Source organism: Crocodylus siamensis, chromosome 5 (assembly GCF_052110815.1).
Source record: "Crocodylus siamensis isolate JL-2025a chromosome 5, ASM5211081v1, whole genome shotgun sequence".
NCBI lineage: Eukaryota > Metazoa > Chordata > Crocodylia > Crocodylidae > Crocodylus > Crocodylus siamensis.
Window position 1 is genome coordinate 78,338,655 of NC_143399.1, and position 18,882 is coordinate 78,357,536.

The 18,882-nt window shown below is 47.5% G+C and overlaps 1 protein-coding gene across 1 annotated transcript in view; it reads left to right on the forward strand.

The window, feature by feature from the left end:
* Positions 1-5,601: 5,601 nt before the first annotated feature.
* The window catches only part of TGFBR1 (transforming growth factor beta receptor 1), a 77,571-nt gene continuing 64,290 nt past the window's right edge, over positions 5,602-18,882 (forward strand). Inside the window, exon 1 of the mRNA XM_090049310.1 lies at positions 5,602-5,933. Within this exon, the coding sequence (XP_089905436.1) occupies positions 5,639-5,933 (295 nt within the window). The 5' untranslated portion in view covers positions 5,602-5,638. The remainder of the gene's footprint in view (positions 5,934-18,882) is intronic.

The following is an 18,882-nucleotide window of genomic DNA, read 5'->3' on the forward strand; positions in this document are numbered from 1 at the left end:
TTCTGTTAAATAAAATATCAAGTGACAAACCATGCCTCACTGGTGTCAGTCTGTAATTTAGTGGTGCTAAATAAGGCTCAGAATCTGACTCCACAGTCTTTCTTTCTTTCTTTTTTTAAGTGAGTGCTTTATTTTGACATCGTTTCCCACCAACCAGCTCTACTGAGAATAGCAGAGCTTGGCAGAGAGATGTCAAAATCCAGACTTCACTCCAAATGCTTTAACTCATGCTCACTCAACTGTGGCTCACTGCTAGACGTTACTATGTTAGTTATATCTTGGATTTGATATGCACAATCACCTATTTAGATGTAGTGACTTCTAGTGAGGCTTTCTAAAGGAAGTGAAAATAATTACCTAGGACAAATACATAGATTACTTTTCCACCCACAGTCAACACATTATGCCTGCTTTGCTTGAGGGACCAGCTTTCCTATGCTACTATGGTGAGCTATTTCACTTAACTTGGCATCTATCTTTGTATTTTTGGTATATACAACAGGCCTTAATGCTTCTTCAATATCACTGTTCATAGGAGTTTGGGACAGAAGTTTCATAAACCAGTTTGACCCAAATCAGTTAAGGCTGACACTACATTCAACCATGTTTGTCTTAAACCAGTTTCAGCCATTTGAAACTGGTTTACATGCACTGAACTTCTGTTTTGTTACAGGTTTAAACCAGTTTCTGATTACTTAAACCAGTGTATGTGTAACTTCTGTCCCTATTAGCCTTATGGTCAGTATAAAACAGCTCTGGCCTTTCTCTCAGAAATTGCAGTTCCTAAAGGATTTACTTGTATCCTTTTTCAACATTTTTCTGTAAGGCCTTGTGAATTGTTATTATGGGTGACTTTAAACAAAAGCCAATCTAGTACACTTTTTCTTTTTATAAACAGTTCACCATTCTGGGGAATCTTTGCACTTTTGTTTTGTTGGTTGGGATAGGTACTTTAGCAATGGCCTCAACCTTACTGTGTTCTAACCATTCATCTTGGTATGCTGTGGTATTTCTTCTCTGAGGTATGCTGACTTGTATAACCTAAATTGTAAATGTTTATGTAGCTTGAGCACAGATATTCTGGCTTGCAGCTTCTATCCATCTTCCTTTTTTTCCTCCAATCAAAATGTAATGTTTGTAGACAGTTCTATGTGCACTATACCATTAAATTTGTTTTCCTGTTAAATGCCTCAGGTGCCAAATGCTATCCAGACAGCAGTCTGAGGAAATTTATTTTTTCCAAAAGGGCACATTGAATGTGCAGAAGTGCGTGGGCTGCCTTTCCTAAGGGCACGTGTTGCTCTATCCATCATGAAAGATGTTTGGCACCAGCCTTCATGCCACAAATGTCTCACTTTTTTCAGGTAATGGATTATGTTCTCTATTTACATATCTAATTCTGTTTGGTGCATACATAAGGAAAGAATGCCATGGTTTGTTTTGCTACATTGCACAGATAAGTGCATCCAACAGTGATGGTGATTTTCCTTGTTCTAAGATTTCCATAGCAATGAGCCTATTCAACTCCTCTCTAGGCATGCCTACACTGGCAGCAGTATGTACTGGCTGGGGTACAGCTGAACATACCCAGCCAAACCACTCTTGCTAGTATGGCCCAAAACCAGAAACGAGACAGTGCTGTTGTTCTGGGATCTTCTGAGACCTATTTCCAGTATGTCTGAGAGCAGTGACTGGAGTTGAACTGGAGTGGTGTCTCGAGCATGTTCTTCTGGGTTTGGGGCATGGCAGTGAGTGTAGGCAGGGGGGGCATGCTTGGGAATGGCTTGGCCAGGACATGCTACTGTGATGGTATAGAGATGGCCTGTTAGTCTCAGCCTTAGAGAAAGGGTATCATTCTTAAGGATGTAAACTGTGAAGTTGGGCGGGCACGTTCTGCTTTATTTTGCATGCTGGGAGCCTCCATATGTTCTGGAAGATGCTCACAAACTTTCCTCAGTTGTTTTAGTTGTCTCTGGCTAATCACAGACAGTCAAAAGGCCAGAGGCTGAATTGATTCAATCTTTACAGGCTAGTCTAAGCTGTGTAGATTGAACTGATAAGTAAGTGAACAGACATTCACTTTTGATTCTGGAAATGCAGCCACATGCCTGCAGTGGCCCAGGCCAGAAGCCAGAAGGCACTAAAGCATGCCTCCCTGCTCTGCTGAAGCAGATAGCTTAGGCCAAGGTTAGCTTGCCTTCCCTGCAAGGGGAGGGGGGATTCTAGGGGAGGTGCAAAGCATCCCAGGGAGCTGGGAAACTCTGATTTAACTTGAATTTGAAGGGGATTTGGAACAGAAGTTCAATAAACCAATTTACTCTAAATCAGTTAAGTCATACTAAACTGATGATTTAACTCAGGTAAATCATACTACATCTATCCAGGTTTATTTTAAACTGGTTTCAGCCATTTTGAAGGTGGTTAATGCATACTGAACTTCCATTGTTACAGATTTAATCCTTTTTCTGATCACTTATACTGGTTTATTTGTATTTTCTGCCCCTAGCCTCTGAGTACGTCCTTCCTATGTTTCAGTATGAACTGGATGAATTCCTTTTGACTGGCAAATTCTATTTGTTAATTCTGGGTCTTCCAGTAGCCACTCATAGTATTTTGTCATTGAGATTTGAGACAATCTAGTGTCTTCTCAGGCATGTAATCTTTTGCAAAGTTCTTCAGTACAAGATCATTCAAACTATATTTTCACCTTTTTTCCTTTTTCCTTCTCTCATATTTATTTTCAGAGCTTCTACTCTAGCTTCTAGCTCCAATATATCATTCACGGTATTTTTAGCTTGTTTTAGTCCTGGTAGCATAAGAAGTTCTGTAATCACTCAGAGCCAAGAGCCTGACAGAAGTGTGCCTTAGTTCTCACTGATCAGAGCCAACACAAAACAAAAAAAATGGTTTCAAATAGCTCTTGGGAAAAAACCTTTTAAAGGTATAGTTCCCTATACACACAGGGAAAGCTGTTATTTGTATGGAGGGGGTGTAGACAGGAGCGGAGGCCTACGTCCAGCCCCTCCACCCCCGCCTACCTGTCACTGTTTCAGGGCTGGGCAGCACCTCCCCCCAAGACAGCCGATCAAAATACAAATAAAGCATGACAGACAGACAGACAGATAGGCTAAGGCTTTTATAATATTAGAATTTCAGCACTGAAAGTTGAATAAAAGAAGCATAACTGGAAAATGTGATGTAATAAAAAATATGGAAGAAAGTAAGATGTTTTAGTCCTGAATCAAGATAGACAGAAGAGAATTCATATATATAAGGCTATTGTGTGTTGCAGTAATGGACTATGAACTACCTGAATTGCATAGCAATGGTCCTAAAATCCTTCCAGTGAGAACAAGTTGTAATGTTGAGGTATCCATTACTACTCACTGAAGGTCAAGATCTCCACTGTCAGAATCTGTTCCTTCTCTAACCTCAGTAATAACAGATAATGATTTTTAAAGCAGCTGAAAATTCAGAGGTTTGAAACAACAGACTTGAGATTGTAGCACCAGGACAAGCAGTTTAGAGCTTAAATAGTCTGTTATAGTACCTCTGGTTACTCCTCCTACCCATTTTGTCCCTTTCAACTTTGCACTGCCTCTTGCTGCTTGCTTTGACCCCAGGGGTCAAATGCAACCCATTTGAGGTCTTGGGTACCTAAGGGTGAGGACTGTAGATATGGTGGCTGTAGCTACTTTCCCCCTAGCAGTCTTTCCTTGGTCCATGTTTCAGGGAGGGATGATTGGTTGAACCTATCAGTTCATTCACAGGTAACATTTACTCCTATGTTGCCATGTGGAAGCTCATCATATTTTCTGCTAATTTATGGTTTAATTTTATTGTTGGCTGCCAGCCAAAAAGCAGTGTCAAAGACTTCTGCAGTCTGGGAAGTGGGTTAGGAGCCATCTGCAGGGGACATGGGGGATGTCATGGAAGCCCATTTTCTATTCTCTCCTTTCTGCTAATTTCAACACTTATTTGCCTTGTCTTATTTTGGGCTTGACATACCTCCAGAAGACCCATGAAGAGGAGATGAATGTTGAAATATGAAGAATAATGGCTTTTGAGCCTAAGCTTCATAACAAACTAAACTCCTGATTAAATTCTAACTGTAATTAAAGCGAAAAGCAGAGATGACCAGAGCAGGGTGTGGAGCCCTCCCCCCAGATGCAAGGAAGCTGGTGGCAGATTCTGTGGGGGGGGGCGGGGGTGGAAGAGGGAGGGTGCTACTAGGTCAGATTCGGCAGCGGATCTGGTGGCAGCAGGGGGTGTGTGGGGGGACAGTGGCAGCGTGGAGTCACTGCTCTGCGGGGCCCTCCAAAGCACAGCGCCCAGGGCAGTCACCCTGATTCGTGCCCCCCTGCCCCCTCCAGGGACAGCCCTAGCAAAAACACAAGATTTGAACAACCTTAACTATGCCCCAGCATTTGTTAGTAATGTTTGCTTTTCATTAGTTTCCCTCCTTGTTAATCTTTCTCATTAGTTTGAGTAACTAAACATATATTTGCCTAGTAATGTTGAATCTGCTAGTTTGTCATGACAGGAGCAGTTCCTGTGTGTATGTAACAGAGCTACAGTTTGTGTCAGATCACAAAGATACATAGCCTTGTTTTTATAATGCTAAGATTACAGCATTATTTTGCTCAGCAAGGAAAAATGCAACTTGGGTGTGTTTCTGTAGTGCGGTGACAGTTGCTAGGAGAGAACAGGAAGGAGAAGGAAGGAGTAAATATTAATTTTGCATGCTCGTGAACTGTTTAGAAGCCTTCATTATTCATAACCTTTTGCAAGGCGTTTGTCTGAAAGGCAGGGTTTCTTATAAAAATGACTGCACACATACGCAGAACTGAGAAATAACTTTTGTAGTGTATGTACAACTTGTTTTCAGGGAGACGCCTAGCTCACCCCAGACAGAGGGACATGTGGTGAAGTAGGAGTATTGCTGCTCTGCCCAAGACTGGCTGGCACTGTGCTGCCAGGCTTCCTGCTATGCCACGTTTTTTCTGGGGACACCATATGCCGGCTGAATGGTGGAAGGAATCGGAGATCTAGAAGTGCTTGGGCAAAGTTAGCCCGCTGGAGTGGTCGTGGGTTTTGCCCCAGTTCAGCCACCTGAAGAGCAAATGGTCGATGTGGGCCAGTGGCTTTTGGACTGGGAGGAACAAGCAAGGAAAGGAAGCCCCGGCTTGAAGGCAGGGTCTCCAGCCCGCAACTCTCCCGGGCAACCAGCTCAGCGCAGTGGCCCTCACCCCCTCAGCAAAGGCCGGCTCCTAGCGGTCCCGCCGGCACTGACAGCAGAGCAGCCCTGCGGCCGCCGCCAACCCCGGCAGCTCTCCACAGCGGGGGTCCCCAGCCCCAGTCCCAGGTTGCTCTGCTGAACCGCAGCCGCCCGGCTCAATCACTGCCCGGGGAGCCTCCGCCCGGGGACCCCGCTCCCGGGACGTGGTAGAGACGGCCGCAGGCACTGCTCCCGCGCTCTCCCCGCGGGGCGCCCCCGGACAGGCTGGAGCCCCGCCCCCCCGCCGGGCCCCGCCGGCCTCCCGTGGGCGGGGCCTTGCCTGCCACTCAGGGCCGGGCCCCGCCCCGCTGGCCGCGCGCCGGGCCGGTTGTAGGCTCGCGCCCCTTGTTGTTGCTCGGAATGTCTGCAGCTGCCGGCAGGGGCGGGGCCGGGGCCGGCGGCCGCCAATCAGGAGCGACCTCCGCGTCAGTTGCCCGGGGGGGGCCAGGCCCGGCGGCGCTAGGCTGGGTGTCTCAGTCGGGCGGGCGCGCGGGGGCCTCCAGGCGGCGGCGGCAGCGGCAGCGGCAGGTCGCACGGGGCGGGGCCCGGCCGGGCCGTTGCGGAGCGATGGCGCGGGCGGCTCCCGGGTGGCCCCGGGCCCGGCTGTGGCTAGCGGCAGCGGCGGCCGCGCTACTGCTGCTCCCGGGGGCGGCGGGTGAGTGCTGGGGCCGGGGCCGGGGCTGGGGCTGGAGGGGGGGGCGGCGCCGCGGGTCCGGCGGGTCCTTTCACCAACATGGCGCGGGGGCCGGGCCGGGCGCTGGCCGCGGGGGAGGTCTGCGCTGGCCAGAGCCCGCGGCCTCGTCCCATTGTTGGCCGGGCCGGGCTGGGGGGCGGGTCCTGCAGGGGCGGGGCCGGCGGAGCTCCGCTAGTGCCTGCAGCCGCAGCGCCGGCGCCTCTGTGCGGGATCGGCCCGGGGGCCGGGGCGGTCGGGGCGGGGGGTCAGGCAGGAGCTGTGGCGGGGGCTAAGGGCCGGCTGGGGTGGGGGCGCGCAACCGCGGCAGTTGTGCTGCGAGCGCGGGGCTGTCCGCGGAGCGGAGCCGAATGGAGCCCGCCGAGCCCGGGCACTCGCCCCTCTCTGGCCCCGCGCGCCGCTCGTCTCTCCGCCCTGGAGTTCCCCTGGGGGCAGAAAGTAACTTTGTAGCTCTTGTTCTTGCTCTGTCTTTAACCTGGGGAAACCTCATGACTTCCTTCATTTGGTTTTTTGTGTATGTGTGTCACGAGGGCTTTGTGCGAACCGGAGGCCTCCCTCGCAGTCTGTGTTTTCGTCTGGTAAACCTTACAGTTTCCTCACTGAGCCAGTCTCACTTTACACTGAAGCTTGTGCAACAATAAGTGACATAACTAGATCCTGTCTGAAACTGTCTTGTTCTCCTAACTAAAGTTGTTTTGACGAGATGAAGCAGGTGGTTTTTAAGGGGGGGTGACAAACAACCAAGTAAGAGTGAAGTGAAATACCTGGTTGCTGCTCACTATCTCAGACTCGCTGCAGGTTTTGAGTAGCTTAACCAACTTGTGTGGTTTGGAGAAAATCTTATGCTGGTGGGGTAGCGCTTAAGAAAATCATGTATAATTTTTTTTGCTGAACAGGCAGATTTTGTAAGAGCTGGGGTGTGATGGGTTATAGTTTCTGGCTTCTGTAACATCTTTGTGTGCTGCACATTATTTGAGAAGATATAGTGCTGCTTGAAAGCATTTTTACAGATATTTTTCTGATAAGTGCTTGTACCAGGTTGAATCTGCTTATGATAAATTAGGACTGATATAAGCAAATTCAACCTGGTACCAGCACTTATAAAAATCCTAAGCTACAATAAACTGTTAACTGAATTGCCAGTCTGCTTGTATGACAGCCCAAGGGTGACATGCAGCCTCTGAAGAGTTGATATGTAGTCCTCAGGCTCCCACCGTTGGGCTGCCTGTTCCCCACATTTCTCTGGCTCTTCCCTGTGTTCCTCCCTCTTCTGCCTGCTGCTTCCTGAGTTCATCCTAGGGGTATGGCAGTGAGGGGGAGCTGAGGGTCAGCCAGGGTTCAGGGGTGGGAGGGTGGAGTTGGGGATTGCACTTGAGTGGTGCAGGAGTGAGAGGAGGGGATATGCATGTTGAGGTGGGAAGCAGGTCGTACCCATGTGGCCTAGTAGTTGAAGGGGGCAGGAGCTTCTGCATAACATACCTGGTCTGGTCCCCCAGAGACCTAGAAGTTGGACAGCCCTGGCACAGATTGTCCTACTTTTACGTAAAATAATAATAATTGTGTCTTAACAACACTTAATGTCTCTCATTGGAAGTCCTTTGTGATAATCAGGGATCCTGGTTTTCCCTGACAAAAAAATAATAAATTCTCCAATAAACCCCCCCAAATCCATCATTAAAATGAAAGCCTGTCCCCTTTCCCCCTGGCCCTGCTGGTGCCCCCCACCCATAGTTCCTGCTCCCCCAGCCCTGCTGGAGGAGACCCCCAGCTCCCAGAGCTATGAAGCCAGGAACTCGGGTCCACAGCCCTGTGCCCCTTGAAGCAGGGAGTGGTTGTTGCAGTGGAGTGGAGCCTGGTGCCCACCTGCTGCCTGCTTGCTGCAGACTTGTGCGGGGTGGGGGCAGATCCCTGCCACAGTGTGCACTCTGGAGAGGCAGGAGGGACCCATGTCCCCCAGATTTGTGCATGGGGCCAGGGCTGTATGCTGCAGGCACCCATCCTGGTCCCCTCTCCTGGGGCCTCTGCAGCCTGGCACATGCGACCTGGCACTGCAAAGAACGGCAAGGCCACTCAGGAAAGCTGCTTGCCGCTGCAAGTGCCATACTGCCGTGGCAATGCATCCTCTGTGTGCAACCCCATGCCGCTGCCCCCACTGCATCCATGTGTGCAGGGGACCGCGTTGCCAGGACAGTGCAGAGCTCTCAACAACAAGCAACTTTCCTGTTCTTTGTAGCACCAGGTTGCAGAAGCCCCAGGAGAGGTCACTGGCGCGGGAGCCCGTAGCAGGCAGCGTGCAGCCCCCCACCCTCCACATAGATCTAGGGAGCACAGGTCCCTCCTGCTCTCCAGGATGGCACACTGCAGTGAGGAGCAGGGACCCCCCTCTCCCCCCCCGGACAGATCTGCAGGCCACAGGTCCCCCCTACCCCCCGGAGTGCATACAGCAGCAGGAAGCTGCCCCCTGGGTGAGCTGCTCACGGCCTCGTTCTGCTCCCTGTCAGGGCCCTGTGGCTGTGCATTACAACCTCAGGCCCCAAGCCCCAGGTGCTGCCTAGCTGGGCAGCAGCCCCTACCCTGCCTAACTCGCATTCTTTTTTCGTTATGGGGGCCTCAACCCCTCTTCCTCCCGACTTACCTATGGGAGCTGTTCTCCAGGCTGCCTCATGGCCATATGCATATGTATACACATGGCTACCCTGCCTGGCCACTCTCCGCCCACTCTCCTCAGCCCCTTGCAGGCTGGAACTCTGCCAGCCTGCAGGGAGCTCTTTGCAAAACAGCAAATCTGTAGGTTTCTCCTGTAAAATGAGAAATCTGTGTTTGCCTCTAGTAAAAAGTAAAATCCACGGTTTTCTCCCTTTTTTCTGTGGGAAATGGAAAACCTGGATCCCTGGTGATTATACAAGTATCTTCGTGGTAGATCGGAGGAAAACTCGTTTTCCATGAGGATACAGGTGTAAAGCATCGAAACTGTTTAACACATGGTTTTAATGAAAAAAATCAAAAGCTGTAACAAAGGTCTTAGTTTTGAAGTTTATCTTCTGCTTTATCTACATAAAATATCAAATTTAAAATAATGTGGGGTGTATTTTGGTTTTTGTGGGTATGACTGTTGTCCTGAAAGTAGTGTAGGGATGGATCGGATGATCCAGTTGAGCACCTGCAGTACTAAGAATACAGTATGTTCTTCTCGTAAGTTGGAATATTTGAAAGACTTACTTGTTTTGAAACAATAATTGTAATTACAGTTAATTCAGTCTGGGTTCAGTTCTATATATGATTTGGGTAAAACTCCCATTTTCTGTGATATTGTTGCTTGAGAAAGGAGCATGTTGTGGAATAATAAGCTACATTTAATAGAGGTGCTCTGAAGCTTTGCTACCATGTGCTATGGATTTATTTTTACTATTTATGAATATAATGAACAGTATCAGGGGCTGGGACAGGAGCAAGGAATTCTTCCACCTAAACACTTCTGCACATTATGTTGGCTGACGCAAATTACACTTATTTCACCTGTGTGAAAAGCGTATTTATATAACTATATGACCCCTCTATTTATTTAACTACCTCTTCACATTTTTAACATTTTTGCCTTTGGCAAAGATTCTTGCTTGAAAAATCTTTGTATCAGCCTTGCTTGCCTTCTTTCTCTCCCATTGCAAGGGGATCCTTTTTCCCTTCTCTCACTATTGATGTTTTTCCTTTTCTCCTCCCAAAACTTTTTTTTGCCTACAGAAATAAAAATCCAGATCTGTGTGGCCTAGTGTCATCAACTTGAAGTTCAACATTTATTCCTTTAGGTCGGTGGTTCTCAACCTTTTTAGACTCAAGACAGTCCTCTAAATTTTCTGATTTTTAGTGGCACCCCATTTCAAAAAACTTCTTTATTACAGAGTGTTTTTTGACTACAGAAAAATAATACAGTAATTCTTCTGTTGCAGAGAACTTGGAAAGACTACCACAAGTTTCTGATCCTATGGATTTTTATTTTAAATCTTCAGCTGTATCTTGTAAATCATGCATTGGTGTGTGTTTGTCTATTCATTACATCTGTAAGTTGACCTTCCCAACAAAGGTTCAGGGTGGCTTACAATAAGAGAACAGTCTAATTTATAAAGTAGGAGAGCAACAAGAGAACAAAACAGCTTAAAATAGAGACCCCCAAAATAGTATCTCAGTCTAGCTTTGTTTGCTGAATGCCTGCCTAAATAGTAGGGTCTTACAGCGCTTCCGAAAGATGCGTAGTAGGGCTGTGCAAAGCTTCAGTCCCTGTTTTGATTCAGTGAAGCTTCAGCCAAAGTTGGTGACTGAATCTCTGAATCCAAATTGAATCGGGAGACCCTCTGAATCGATTTGGAAAGATTTGACCATTCGAATACAGACACAGCTTTAAATGTTTTTTCTACATACCTCAGGGTACCAGGCAGTTCGTGAATACTGCAATGCTGGGTCGGATGGAGCATCCCACAGAAGCACGTGGGGCTCCCCAGTGTGCTCAGTAAGCCTTACTGTGCTTCTCCAGCTCAGTGACTGGTGACTCCTGGGAGTGCTCCTGGGATCCCACTGTGGCTGATCACTGAGCTGGGGTTGCGGGGGGCCCCTCATGTGCTCGGTGGCAGAAGTGGACTAAAAGTACTTTCAGTCCACTTCCGGGTCTGCCGCCAAGTGTGGGGGGGGGAGGGGCCCACACTCTTGTGGGACGTTCCAGCTGCACCAGCATTGCAGCATTCATGAGCCATGCCAGGTACCTTGAAGTATGTAGAAAAAAAATTTAAAGCTGAATCAGTGTCAAATCTTCAGATTCAGATTTGGCCGAATCAAATTTGAGACGGTGATCTGAATCAACAAATCAAATCACTTTTGCCAAATCCAAATTGAATACAGCCCATTTTGCATACCCCTAATGGGTAGACTTGGGGTTCCAGATGAAGGGAGTCCCAAAGCGGAGGAGCAGTTGCTGAAAATGACCTCCCACATTTTTTGCCAAGCAGACTTGGTGTATTAATGGTGCTTACAGGTTTGCACGCTGGGTTGTACACCTGATGCTTCTTAGATTGTACATCATTCTTAAGAGAATCTCCTGGCATCTAGGATGCTGTGGCACACTGGTTGAGAATCACTGCTTTAGGCTTTTAAAACCCTGGTCCCAAAAGCAAGCAGTAGAGTTTTTCACATGGCTAGAGTGGGGAGATTGATGAACATCTGTGTGCTGCATGTGAATTCTGTTATCATTGCACTTATATCACTTCCCTTATGACAGTACTGAGATTTTTCTGAGTTTGTAAAATGCTTCAAGAGAAAAGATTCATTTTGTTGTAAATGTTTCTTTACCTCTTAATGCTGATGTGAATAATGCACTAACAGACACTGTTATCTTACCTAATGGTTCAGTTCTGTATAGTGATGAAATAAATTTGCAAAGCTAAATAAATATAGTCTACCTAGAACAGTTTTCTGCGTACCTTTTTATATCCATTTGTTAGCATCCAAGGTAGTGAACAACAAAGCAATATAGTTAGTGTTTTCAAATGCAACATGAATTGCTTCTTGTATTGCAAGATAATGTGGAAGACTCACACTATGATGTGGAAGGCAAGAAGTATGGCATTTGGGAAAAGAAAAGTGGGATCCTAAAACCTTGAATTGCCAGAGGTACTTGGGTAGGTATAATACTGGAAACAGCTTTTTAACTCTTTATAAAACTGACTAAACTTAACAGCTGGGCTAGGGAGAGACATTCAAAAAGCCTGAGCCTGAATTGATTCAGTCTTTCCAGGTTAGTTTAATCTGGCTAGGCTAAAACCGGTTTGTAACCAAACAGACATCCCAGAAATGCAGGCACATGCCCGCAGTGGCTCAGGCTAGAAGCCCAGAGGCACTTGCACTCTACTGAGCTGGGGGTGGGGGATGCCAGGACATTCTGATTTGCCCAGCAGAGAATTGATAACAGTGTTTATCACCCTGTTAAGAAAACAAGAGAGAGGGGCATTATCTGCTACTTGTTGATTCAGCAGGTACTGTAGCCAGCTGAATCAACCCAGACCTTGGTCTGCTAGCTAATACACAGACACTTCTTCACAAGGCAGAGAGGAGGGGAGAATTCCTGATTAGCAGGGAGTGGTGAGGGGAAGGGAGGTGAGCAATGTGCAGTTCCTGCTGGAGCTGCAGCCAGGGAGCAGAGGGTAGGGGCCAGCCCTCCGGTGGAGCAGAGAGCCCTGCCCAGCCCAGCCCAGAGAGCATGCTGGGATGTCGGGGGTGTCTGGTTTAACTTAAACCAGGAAGGGGTCTGGGACAGACATTGCATAAACCAGTTTGAGCCAAATCAGTTAAGCCTGATACTATATTCAACTAGGTTTATCTCAAACCAGTTTCAGACATTTTCAAACTGGTTTATGTGCACTGATCATGTGTTCTGTTACAGGTTTAAATCAGTTTCTGATCACTTAAACCAGTTTATGTGTAATGCCTATCCCTAGCCCTGAAGGTCTGGTGCAGTTTGAAAAAGGAGTCCTATGTATGAGTCCCATATAAGTTATAGGACTCATAACTTATACATCAGGAGTCCCATGGACTTATAATTGCATATTCTCTCTGTGTGTGTGTGTGTGATTTATTTTGTGACTGCGGAAAAGTCACATGAGCATCAAGGAAAGTGTTCATACAAGTGAAGGACTACATAGGGAGGGCATTGAACTTGGAGACCCATGTTGTTTCATTCCTTGCACTGCCCTGATCTGCTAGAGGCTTCAGGAAAAAACGGGCACTTAAAAATGGAGGACAGCCGTAAACAAGGAGCATTCAGGTCATGGACAGGCATTCAGTTCTATCACTGCAAATTTCTGGGCAGTTTGCAGCAATAAATGTCTTAGCAAGAGGAGGAGCATACTCTCATTCCAGCCTGCAGTTCCCCCCTTTTCCATTTCCAAACCAGGGTTGTCCCATGCTGGTAAAGGTCAGGGAGCAGCCTCTGTTCTCCACAGTTTCCCCAGACTGGGGTCACCCTGATCTGGGAAGGGTGCAGGGAGCATTTCCCCCCACCGGCACCTCCTGTTACAGCCTAATTTGGGGAACACTCAGGGAAGTTTTCCCTACATCTCCATTCCTTACGGTCCATATCTTCCCTAGGTTGCGTTGACCCCCCTGGGAAAGGCACAGGGAGCTGTTTTATTCTGTTGCTGTCCTCCCCCTTGTGACAAGGCAGGGTCCAGTTTCCCATGTCTTCCCAGACTGGGGTGACTGTGGTCTATGGAAGATACAGGGAGTATTTCCTGTGCTGGACTCCTACTGGTCCCTAGGAGGAGTTGAGCAAGGGAAATGCACAGGTATTTGTTGCTGCACAAGAAAGTCTCCCATTGGAGAGATTTTCCTGGTTGAAAGGAGAAAGATATTCCTGGAGTCTGCATGTTCAGTATAAGAGCACCTGCACTAAGCTCTGTATCCTTCCAGTTTCTAGCAGAGTATTGGATTTTCTCCCACTAGAAATGTAACTAGTGTTCCTATCCTCAGTTGAATCATTTTAATAATAATTTGATAATTTAGTTATATAAAAGAATAAGACTGTTCAGAAGAGAAAAGGGGTCTTCAATACCTGAGGAGTATAGAGAGATTAGAACGGACATTAAACTATGATGAGTCATGAAATGGCTTTTGAATTTAGTCAGTGATGTTTAGTGTCCAGTATAATTATGAATTTGTTTTCAGGTATGCCTTCTGAAGGGCTTATCCTTGCTTCAGTATAAGGGTCCCTACATCTGATGATGCTACTACTTTGATAACTTGATAAGAATCCAAGAACTGTATCTAATACGTATTGAAGAAATGAAGCCAGGTATATAGTTGAACTAGTTCAGAGGTTCCCAAACACTAGGCCATGGCCCAGTACCGGGCTGCGAAGGATTGGCTGCTTGGTTGTGGCACCTGGCCGTGCTGGGTTGCAGTGGGGCAGCCCCAGGAGGGAGGCAGCCAGCTCTGTGGGCCCTGGCCCGCTCCTGCTGCCATGGCTGCACCTGGTGAGGCACTGCCTGTGCAGCAGGTACCAGGCCCTGCACTGGGCCAGGCAGGACTTCCCAGCCCCACACATGTCTGGGAGTGGGGGCATGCAACTGGGGAAATACCTGTGGCAGAGAGCAGGGAGACAGCTCCACTGTTTGTTCCTAGGGAAGGCAGCAGAGCCCCTTCTTCCCAGACAGTTCCAGCTGGGTCCCCCTGAGCCACTACCTGTATAGCCCCCTCTCTGCAGGGTCCCTTGGTACCTGCAGCTGCGGTGCCCCAACCCAATCCGATTCTCACAACCCCGCTTCCCCAAGTTAAAAAAAAATATATAGATATATGTTAATTAAATTTAAACATGTAAATTACATTGTTTCTATAGCCGGTCCACCAACATTTTTGAGTGAGTTTGCCAGTCTGCAGTATAAAAAATGTCCTGAACTAATTCTTTCTTGTGTTTTCCTTGAGTGAGAATTATTTAGTTCTGTAACAAAATCTATAATGAAACAGCCTTGTGTAGTATTCCAGTTACTGCGCAATAGTAGTAGGTTTGTTTCTACTGTGGTATATACCTTTTCTTACTGTCTTTTGTACTCCCTGCTGCGTAGGATGCATCAACATAATTATAGGGCATCATAATCATAGGGTACTAAGAAGAGCTACCTGTATGATTAGTGGCATGGAGGATAGGCCCTATGAGGAGAGACTCCAGGAACTGGAGCCTGTTCAGTCCAAGTAAAAGAAGGGTGAGAGGTGACTTGATGCTCCCCCTGACATACTTGGATACAGGCAGCGGTCACTTGGTCGCTTCATTCTTGGTAAGGACCAGGAGGTCGAGACTAACCAGTCCTTTTTGGGTTCTCTTCTGCTCATCCAGCATGGGGAGGGGTATAGAAAAGGTGCCCCAAAAACAAGCTGTCCCACTTTATCTTGCCTGACTGGATAGCTGCTTCCAGGAAGATCACTCAAATTGCAGTTGAAAGACAAAAATGTCCTTTACATCCTGGGATGTATAAACCCTACTAGACAACTCAAACAGTGACAGACCTGAATGTAAAACAGCTGTTGTTATACTGCAAGTGTTCTCAAGTGACATCAATATTGCTGCTTTCAGGTTTTTTGATCATCCTCATCTGCAAGGGATTGCTGATGACAATGATGTAAGGAAACAGGTTAATCAGAAAGTGGTGGTATGGGTTCTGGAGAGTTGTCCTGCTGATCTGTAGGTTTATAACTGCTATCCAGTTGTGAAAGGGAGACTATTTCAGAAAGGGGATGAAGGCATGTTGGTGGGACCAGGTCACTTAAGCATAACTAAGCATTATGTCCTAATGTGAAGGAGAATAAAAGTTGGGGTGCAATGTGAGGGAGGTCGCAAACTGCTGCTGAGATTACAGTGTAAAGTGTTTTGTGAAGTTTGAAGTGTGTAATGTGAATTTTGTAGTAGTAGAAGGAAGCAAGGTGTGGAAGCAGGACAGGTAGATTAGGCTTTGTAGAAATCACTTGTTCAGAGAGGGTGATTGTAGCAGAGTTGTTGGCAGAGGCTTTCCTGAGGCTTGCCCCAGGCTACATGGGCTACAGCCCAGCTGCAGACAGTTAGAAATGATTACAGGCTGGGTAGAATTGGCCCAGCTAATCCAGATAATTGGCTGGCCACATGAAGCTAAGAGACCTCCAAGGAGAGAGAACCAAAGAGAGACCGGGAAGGAATCAGTGAGCGACACAGGGTCTGGGAGAAGACCTGAGGGCTGTAAGAGTGGAAGCAGCAGCACCACACCAGCACTGAGTTAAAGACAACCTGAGAGGGAAAACTGCAAGCAGGGAGATGGAGGCACCTTCTCAGAAGCTGGAGAAGGCTCAAGACCACATGTGTGCCTTGTGTAGGCTACTTTAAGTAGAAGTGCACCAGTACATTGGTCCGATATCAGATTGGTACTGATATAATGAAAATTGGCTGTATTGGCAATTGGCCCAATAGGGCCAGTAATTTTGCTGATAAATGCCAGTGCATGTGTGCAGCTGCAGCACAGCACTTAGGCAGCGAGGAGCAGAGCCCAGCAGCTTGAAGAGCTGCCTCCAGCTGGTAAATCCATTGTGGTGGAAGGGGAGGAAGGAGGGTAGGGGTGTGGAGTGGGCATATCACCACCCCCCCCCCAGTAAGGGAAGGAGGGGGCAGGTGCTGCCCTGCCAGGGTATGGCACAGGATGGACTCATGGCTCATCGGGGGGGGGGCTGTTCCTGCCACTGTGTGCACCACAGGAGGGTGCAGGGAGGGGGGGGTGTGCCCCCCCAGATCTACGTGGGACAAGCAGGTGGGCTGCAGCTGTGGGCTGGAGCCGGGCTCTTCTCACCAGGGGCGGGGTTTGGGGCAGGGGCTACGGAGGGGGCTGCAGCCACCTCAAATTTTGACACATCTCCCTCCCAGCGCTGCTGCCACCATGTGCCTGGCACAGCCCTGGCTCTTCCTGGCTCAACCCCCACCTCCCACATGGTGGGAAGAGCCGGAGCTGTGCCGAGTGCACAGCAGTGACAGCGCTGGGAGGGAGCTGCGCCCTGCACTAACAAGCTGCACCTCTGTCCCACACCCTGCATGGGTGGAGGTGGGGGTTGAGCCAGGGCTGCACCAGGTGCATGGCAGTGGTGGCTGGGAGGGAGCTTCAGTGAAATTAGGGATAGCTGTAGCCCCCTTTGTAGCCCCTGCTCTGAAACCAGCCCCCAGCAAGAAGAGCCCAGCTCCAGCTTGCCCTGCCCCATACAGATCTGGGGGGCCCATGTCCCCTGGCATCCTCCCAGGATCCAAGTTGCATGAGCTGGCCCCCCACAATGAATTGCAGCTGGGCAGAGCCTGCCCCTGTCCCCTCCTTCACCATGGTGTGGGGGTGGATTTGCCCCCACTCCCCTTCCACCACAACGGACTTACTAGCTAGAGGCAGCTGTCCACGCTATATTGGAAATTGGATTGGTATCTGCTTATATGCCCCCTTAAAAATCGGATATTGGTAATGACCGCAAAAATCTCTATCAGCACACCCCTAATTTTAAGTTGTGTTATTGAGGGCTGAGTCATGTTTAAAAGCTTTCCTGTGGGTCAGGTGTGCCCAGGAAATAAGTCTATTGAGTTTTGAGACTTCTGAGCTAAGCAAAGCCCCGAACCCACTGCAGTGATGCCAATGACACTGAGGCAGTCAGGCATGCAAGAGAGGTCTCTGAAACAGTTTAGTTGTGTGGAGAGAGGAAATAAAATCTTCAGAGCCTGTCGGGTGGAGGAAAATACATTTTTCCTTGCTACGCTGTGGAAGTAAATTTGTAGGCACCTTAGAAAATACATGGATTAATGAGGATCTCAAATACTTGCAAAATATGGCAATATGAATTGGAGATTATTCCTTTGTTGGTGCATCTTTTGATGAATGTCCTGGTCTATCTGTATTGCGTATGAGTGGCTGAGATTAATCTATTCCTTTTGAAGACTATTTTAATACCCTACAGTATGGGAAAGTGTTAAAAAAAAACTGTCCACCCCTACCATTCCACAACTATAATTTTGTTCTCTTCTGTTGTTTCCAGTTGTACCTTTATGCTAAGCTGATTTTTTTGAACCCTTTCTTTGGTTTCTTAACACAGTAATATTTGGTATATTCATCATTCCAAGGGGATTGGGAGTGATGACTAATTATCCATAAGAATTAATTATCAGTAACTAGTTGAAGTTATTTTCAACTTCAAATGAAAGGTTCTTTGTATGCTATGTTGAAAGACAGTAAAGAGAGATATTTGACATTTATAATTGAGAAGAATATGTATAAAAATTCCAAGTGCAAATAGTAGTGGTGTGGCTAGCTGTACAGCCATGGGACTATATAAATAAATTGTACTTTTTCTGACTAGAAAAATTCAGTGCCCACTATGTAAAAATTACGGTAAAAGCTCTGTTACCCGGCATCCCCCGGGAATGGGAGATGCAGGTTAATCAGATATTCTGGTTAATCAAATGTGCACAGTCTGGTGCGCTCCCCAGTGTCAGTGTGCTGGGGGACAGGGAGGGTGGCCCCGCACAGGCTGCTTTTTCCCATGCAGGCTGCTTTGTCCTGGGCTGTTGGCAGAAAAGGTGGCAAAGAAAAACTCAGCTTTCAGTGGTGAAATGGGAAGTCCCCTAGAAGTGGTACTTTTGGTTTTGCTTTTGCTGCATCACTCAGTTAATAGAGTTTTCCAGCTAATAAAGTGCCAGTTAACACAGCTTTTACTGTACTTAACTTTGATAGAGTATTAGAAAGTGTGGGTTGGTGATTTTTAAGCTAGCTAATTGCCAGGACTATATTTCACTGATTTAGTGAGCACGTACATATGGAAACCCACTGTTGTGGTTTAGTGGTAGAATCCTTGTCTGCCATGCGGGGACATGGGTTAAATTCCTGGACGCGTATATAACTACAGCCATCAAGGCACCACATGTCCAGACTTGATCTGGCCATTGGATTCTGTTTCAGTGGTCTAAAGTGGGGTTGGAAGATCTAGACAGCCTCCGCTCTTCCATATTCCTACCTAGGTATACTCATTGAAGGTCTTAGTGATCTCATGCTTACACGGTGATCCAGAAGGATCAAGGGTTGCCTACTACTGCTACTACATTTGGAAATTACTAGTTGCACTTGAACAGGTGATGAATTAGACCAAGCATTTTGTGTACAAATACGTAAGAGTCAAGATGGGTTTTAAGTGCACTGACCAATATGACCCTACTTATGAGTTATCCAGACTTGAGAAAACTGCAGTTGGAAGGGATCTCAGGAGGTCACCCAGTCCTCCTCCTTCCCTCCCCCTTCAACCTCTCAAGGCAGTATCATCTCTAAACCAGCCTAGTCAAATTCTTGCCTAATGCGCTTTAAAAACTACCAAAGATGGAAATTTCACAACCTTTCTA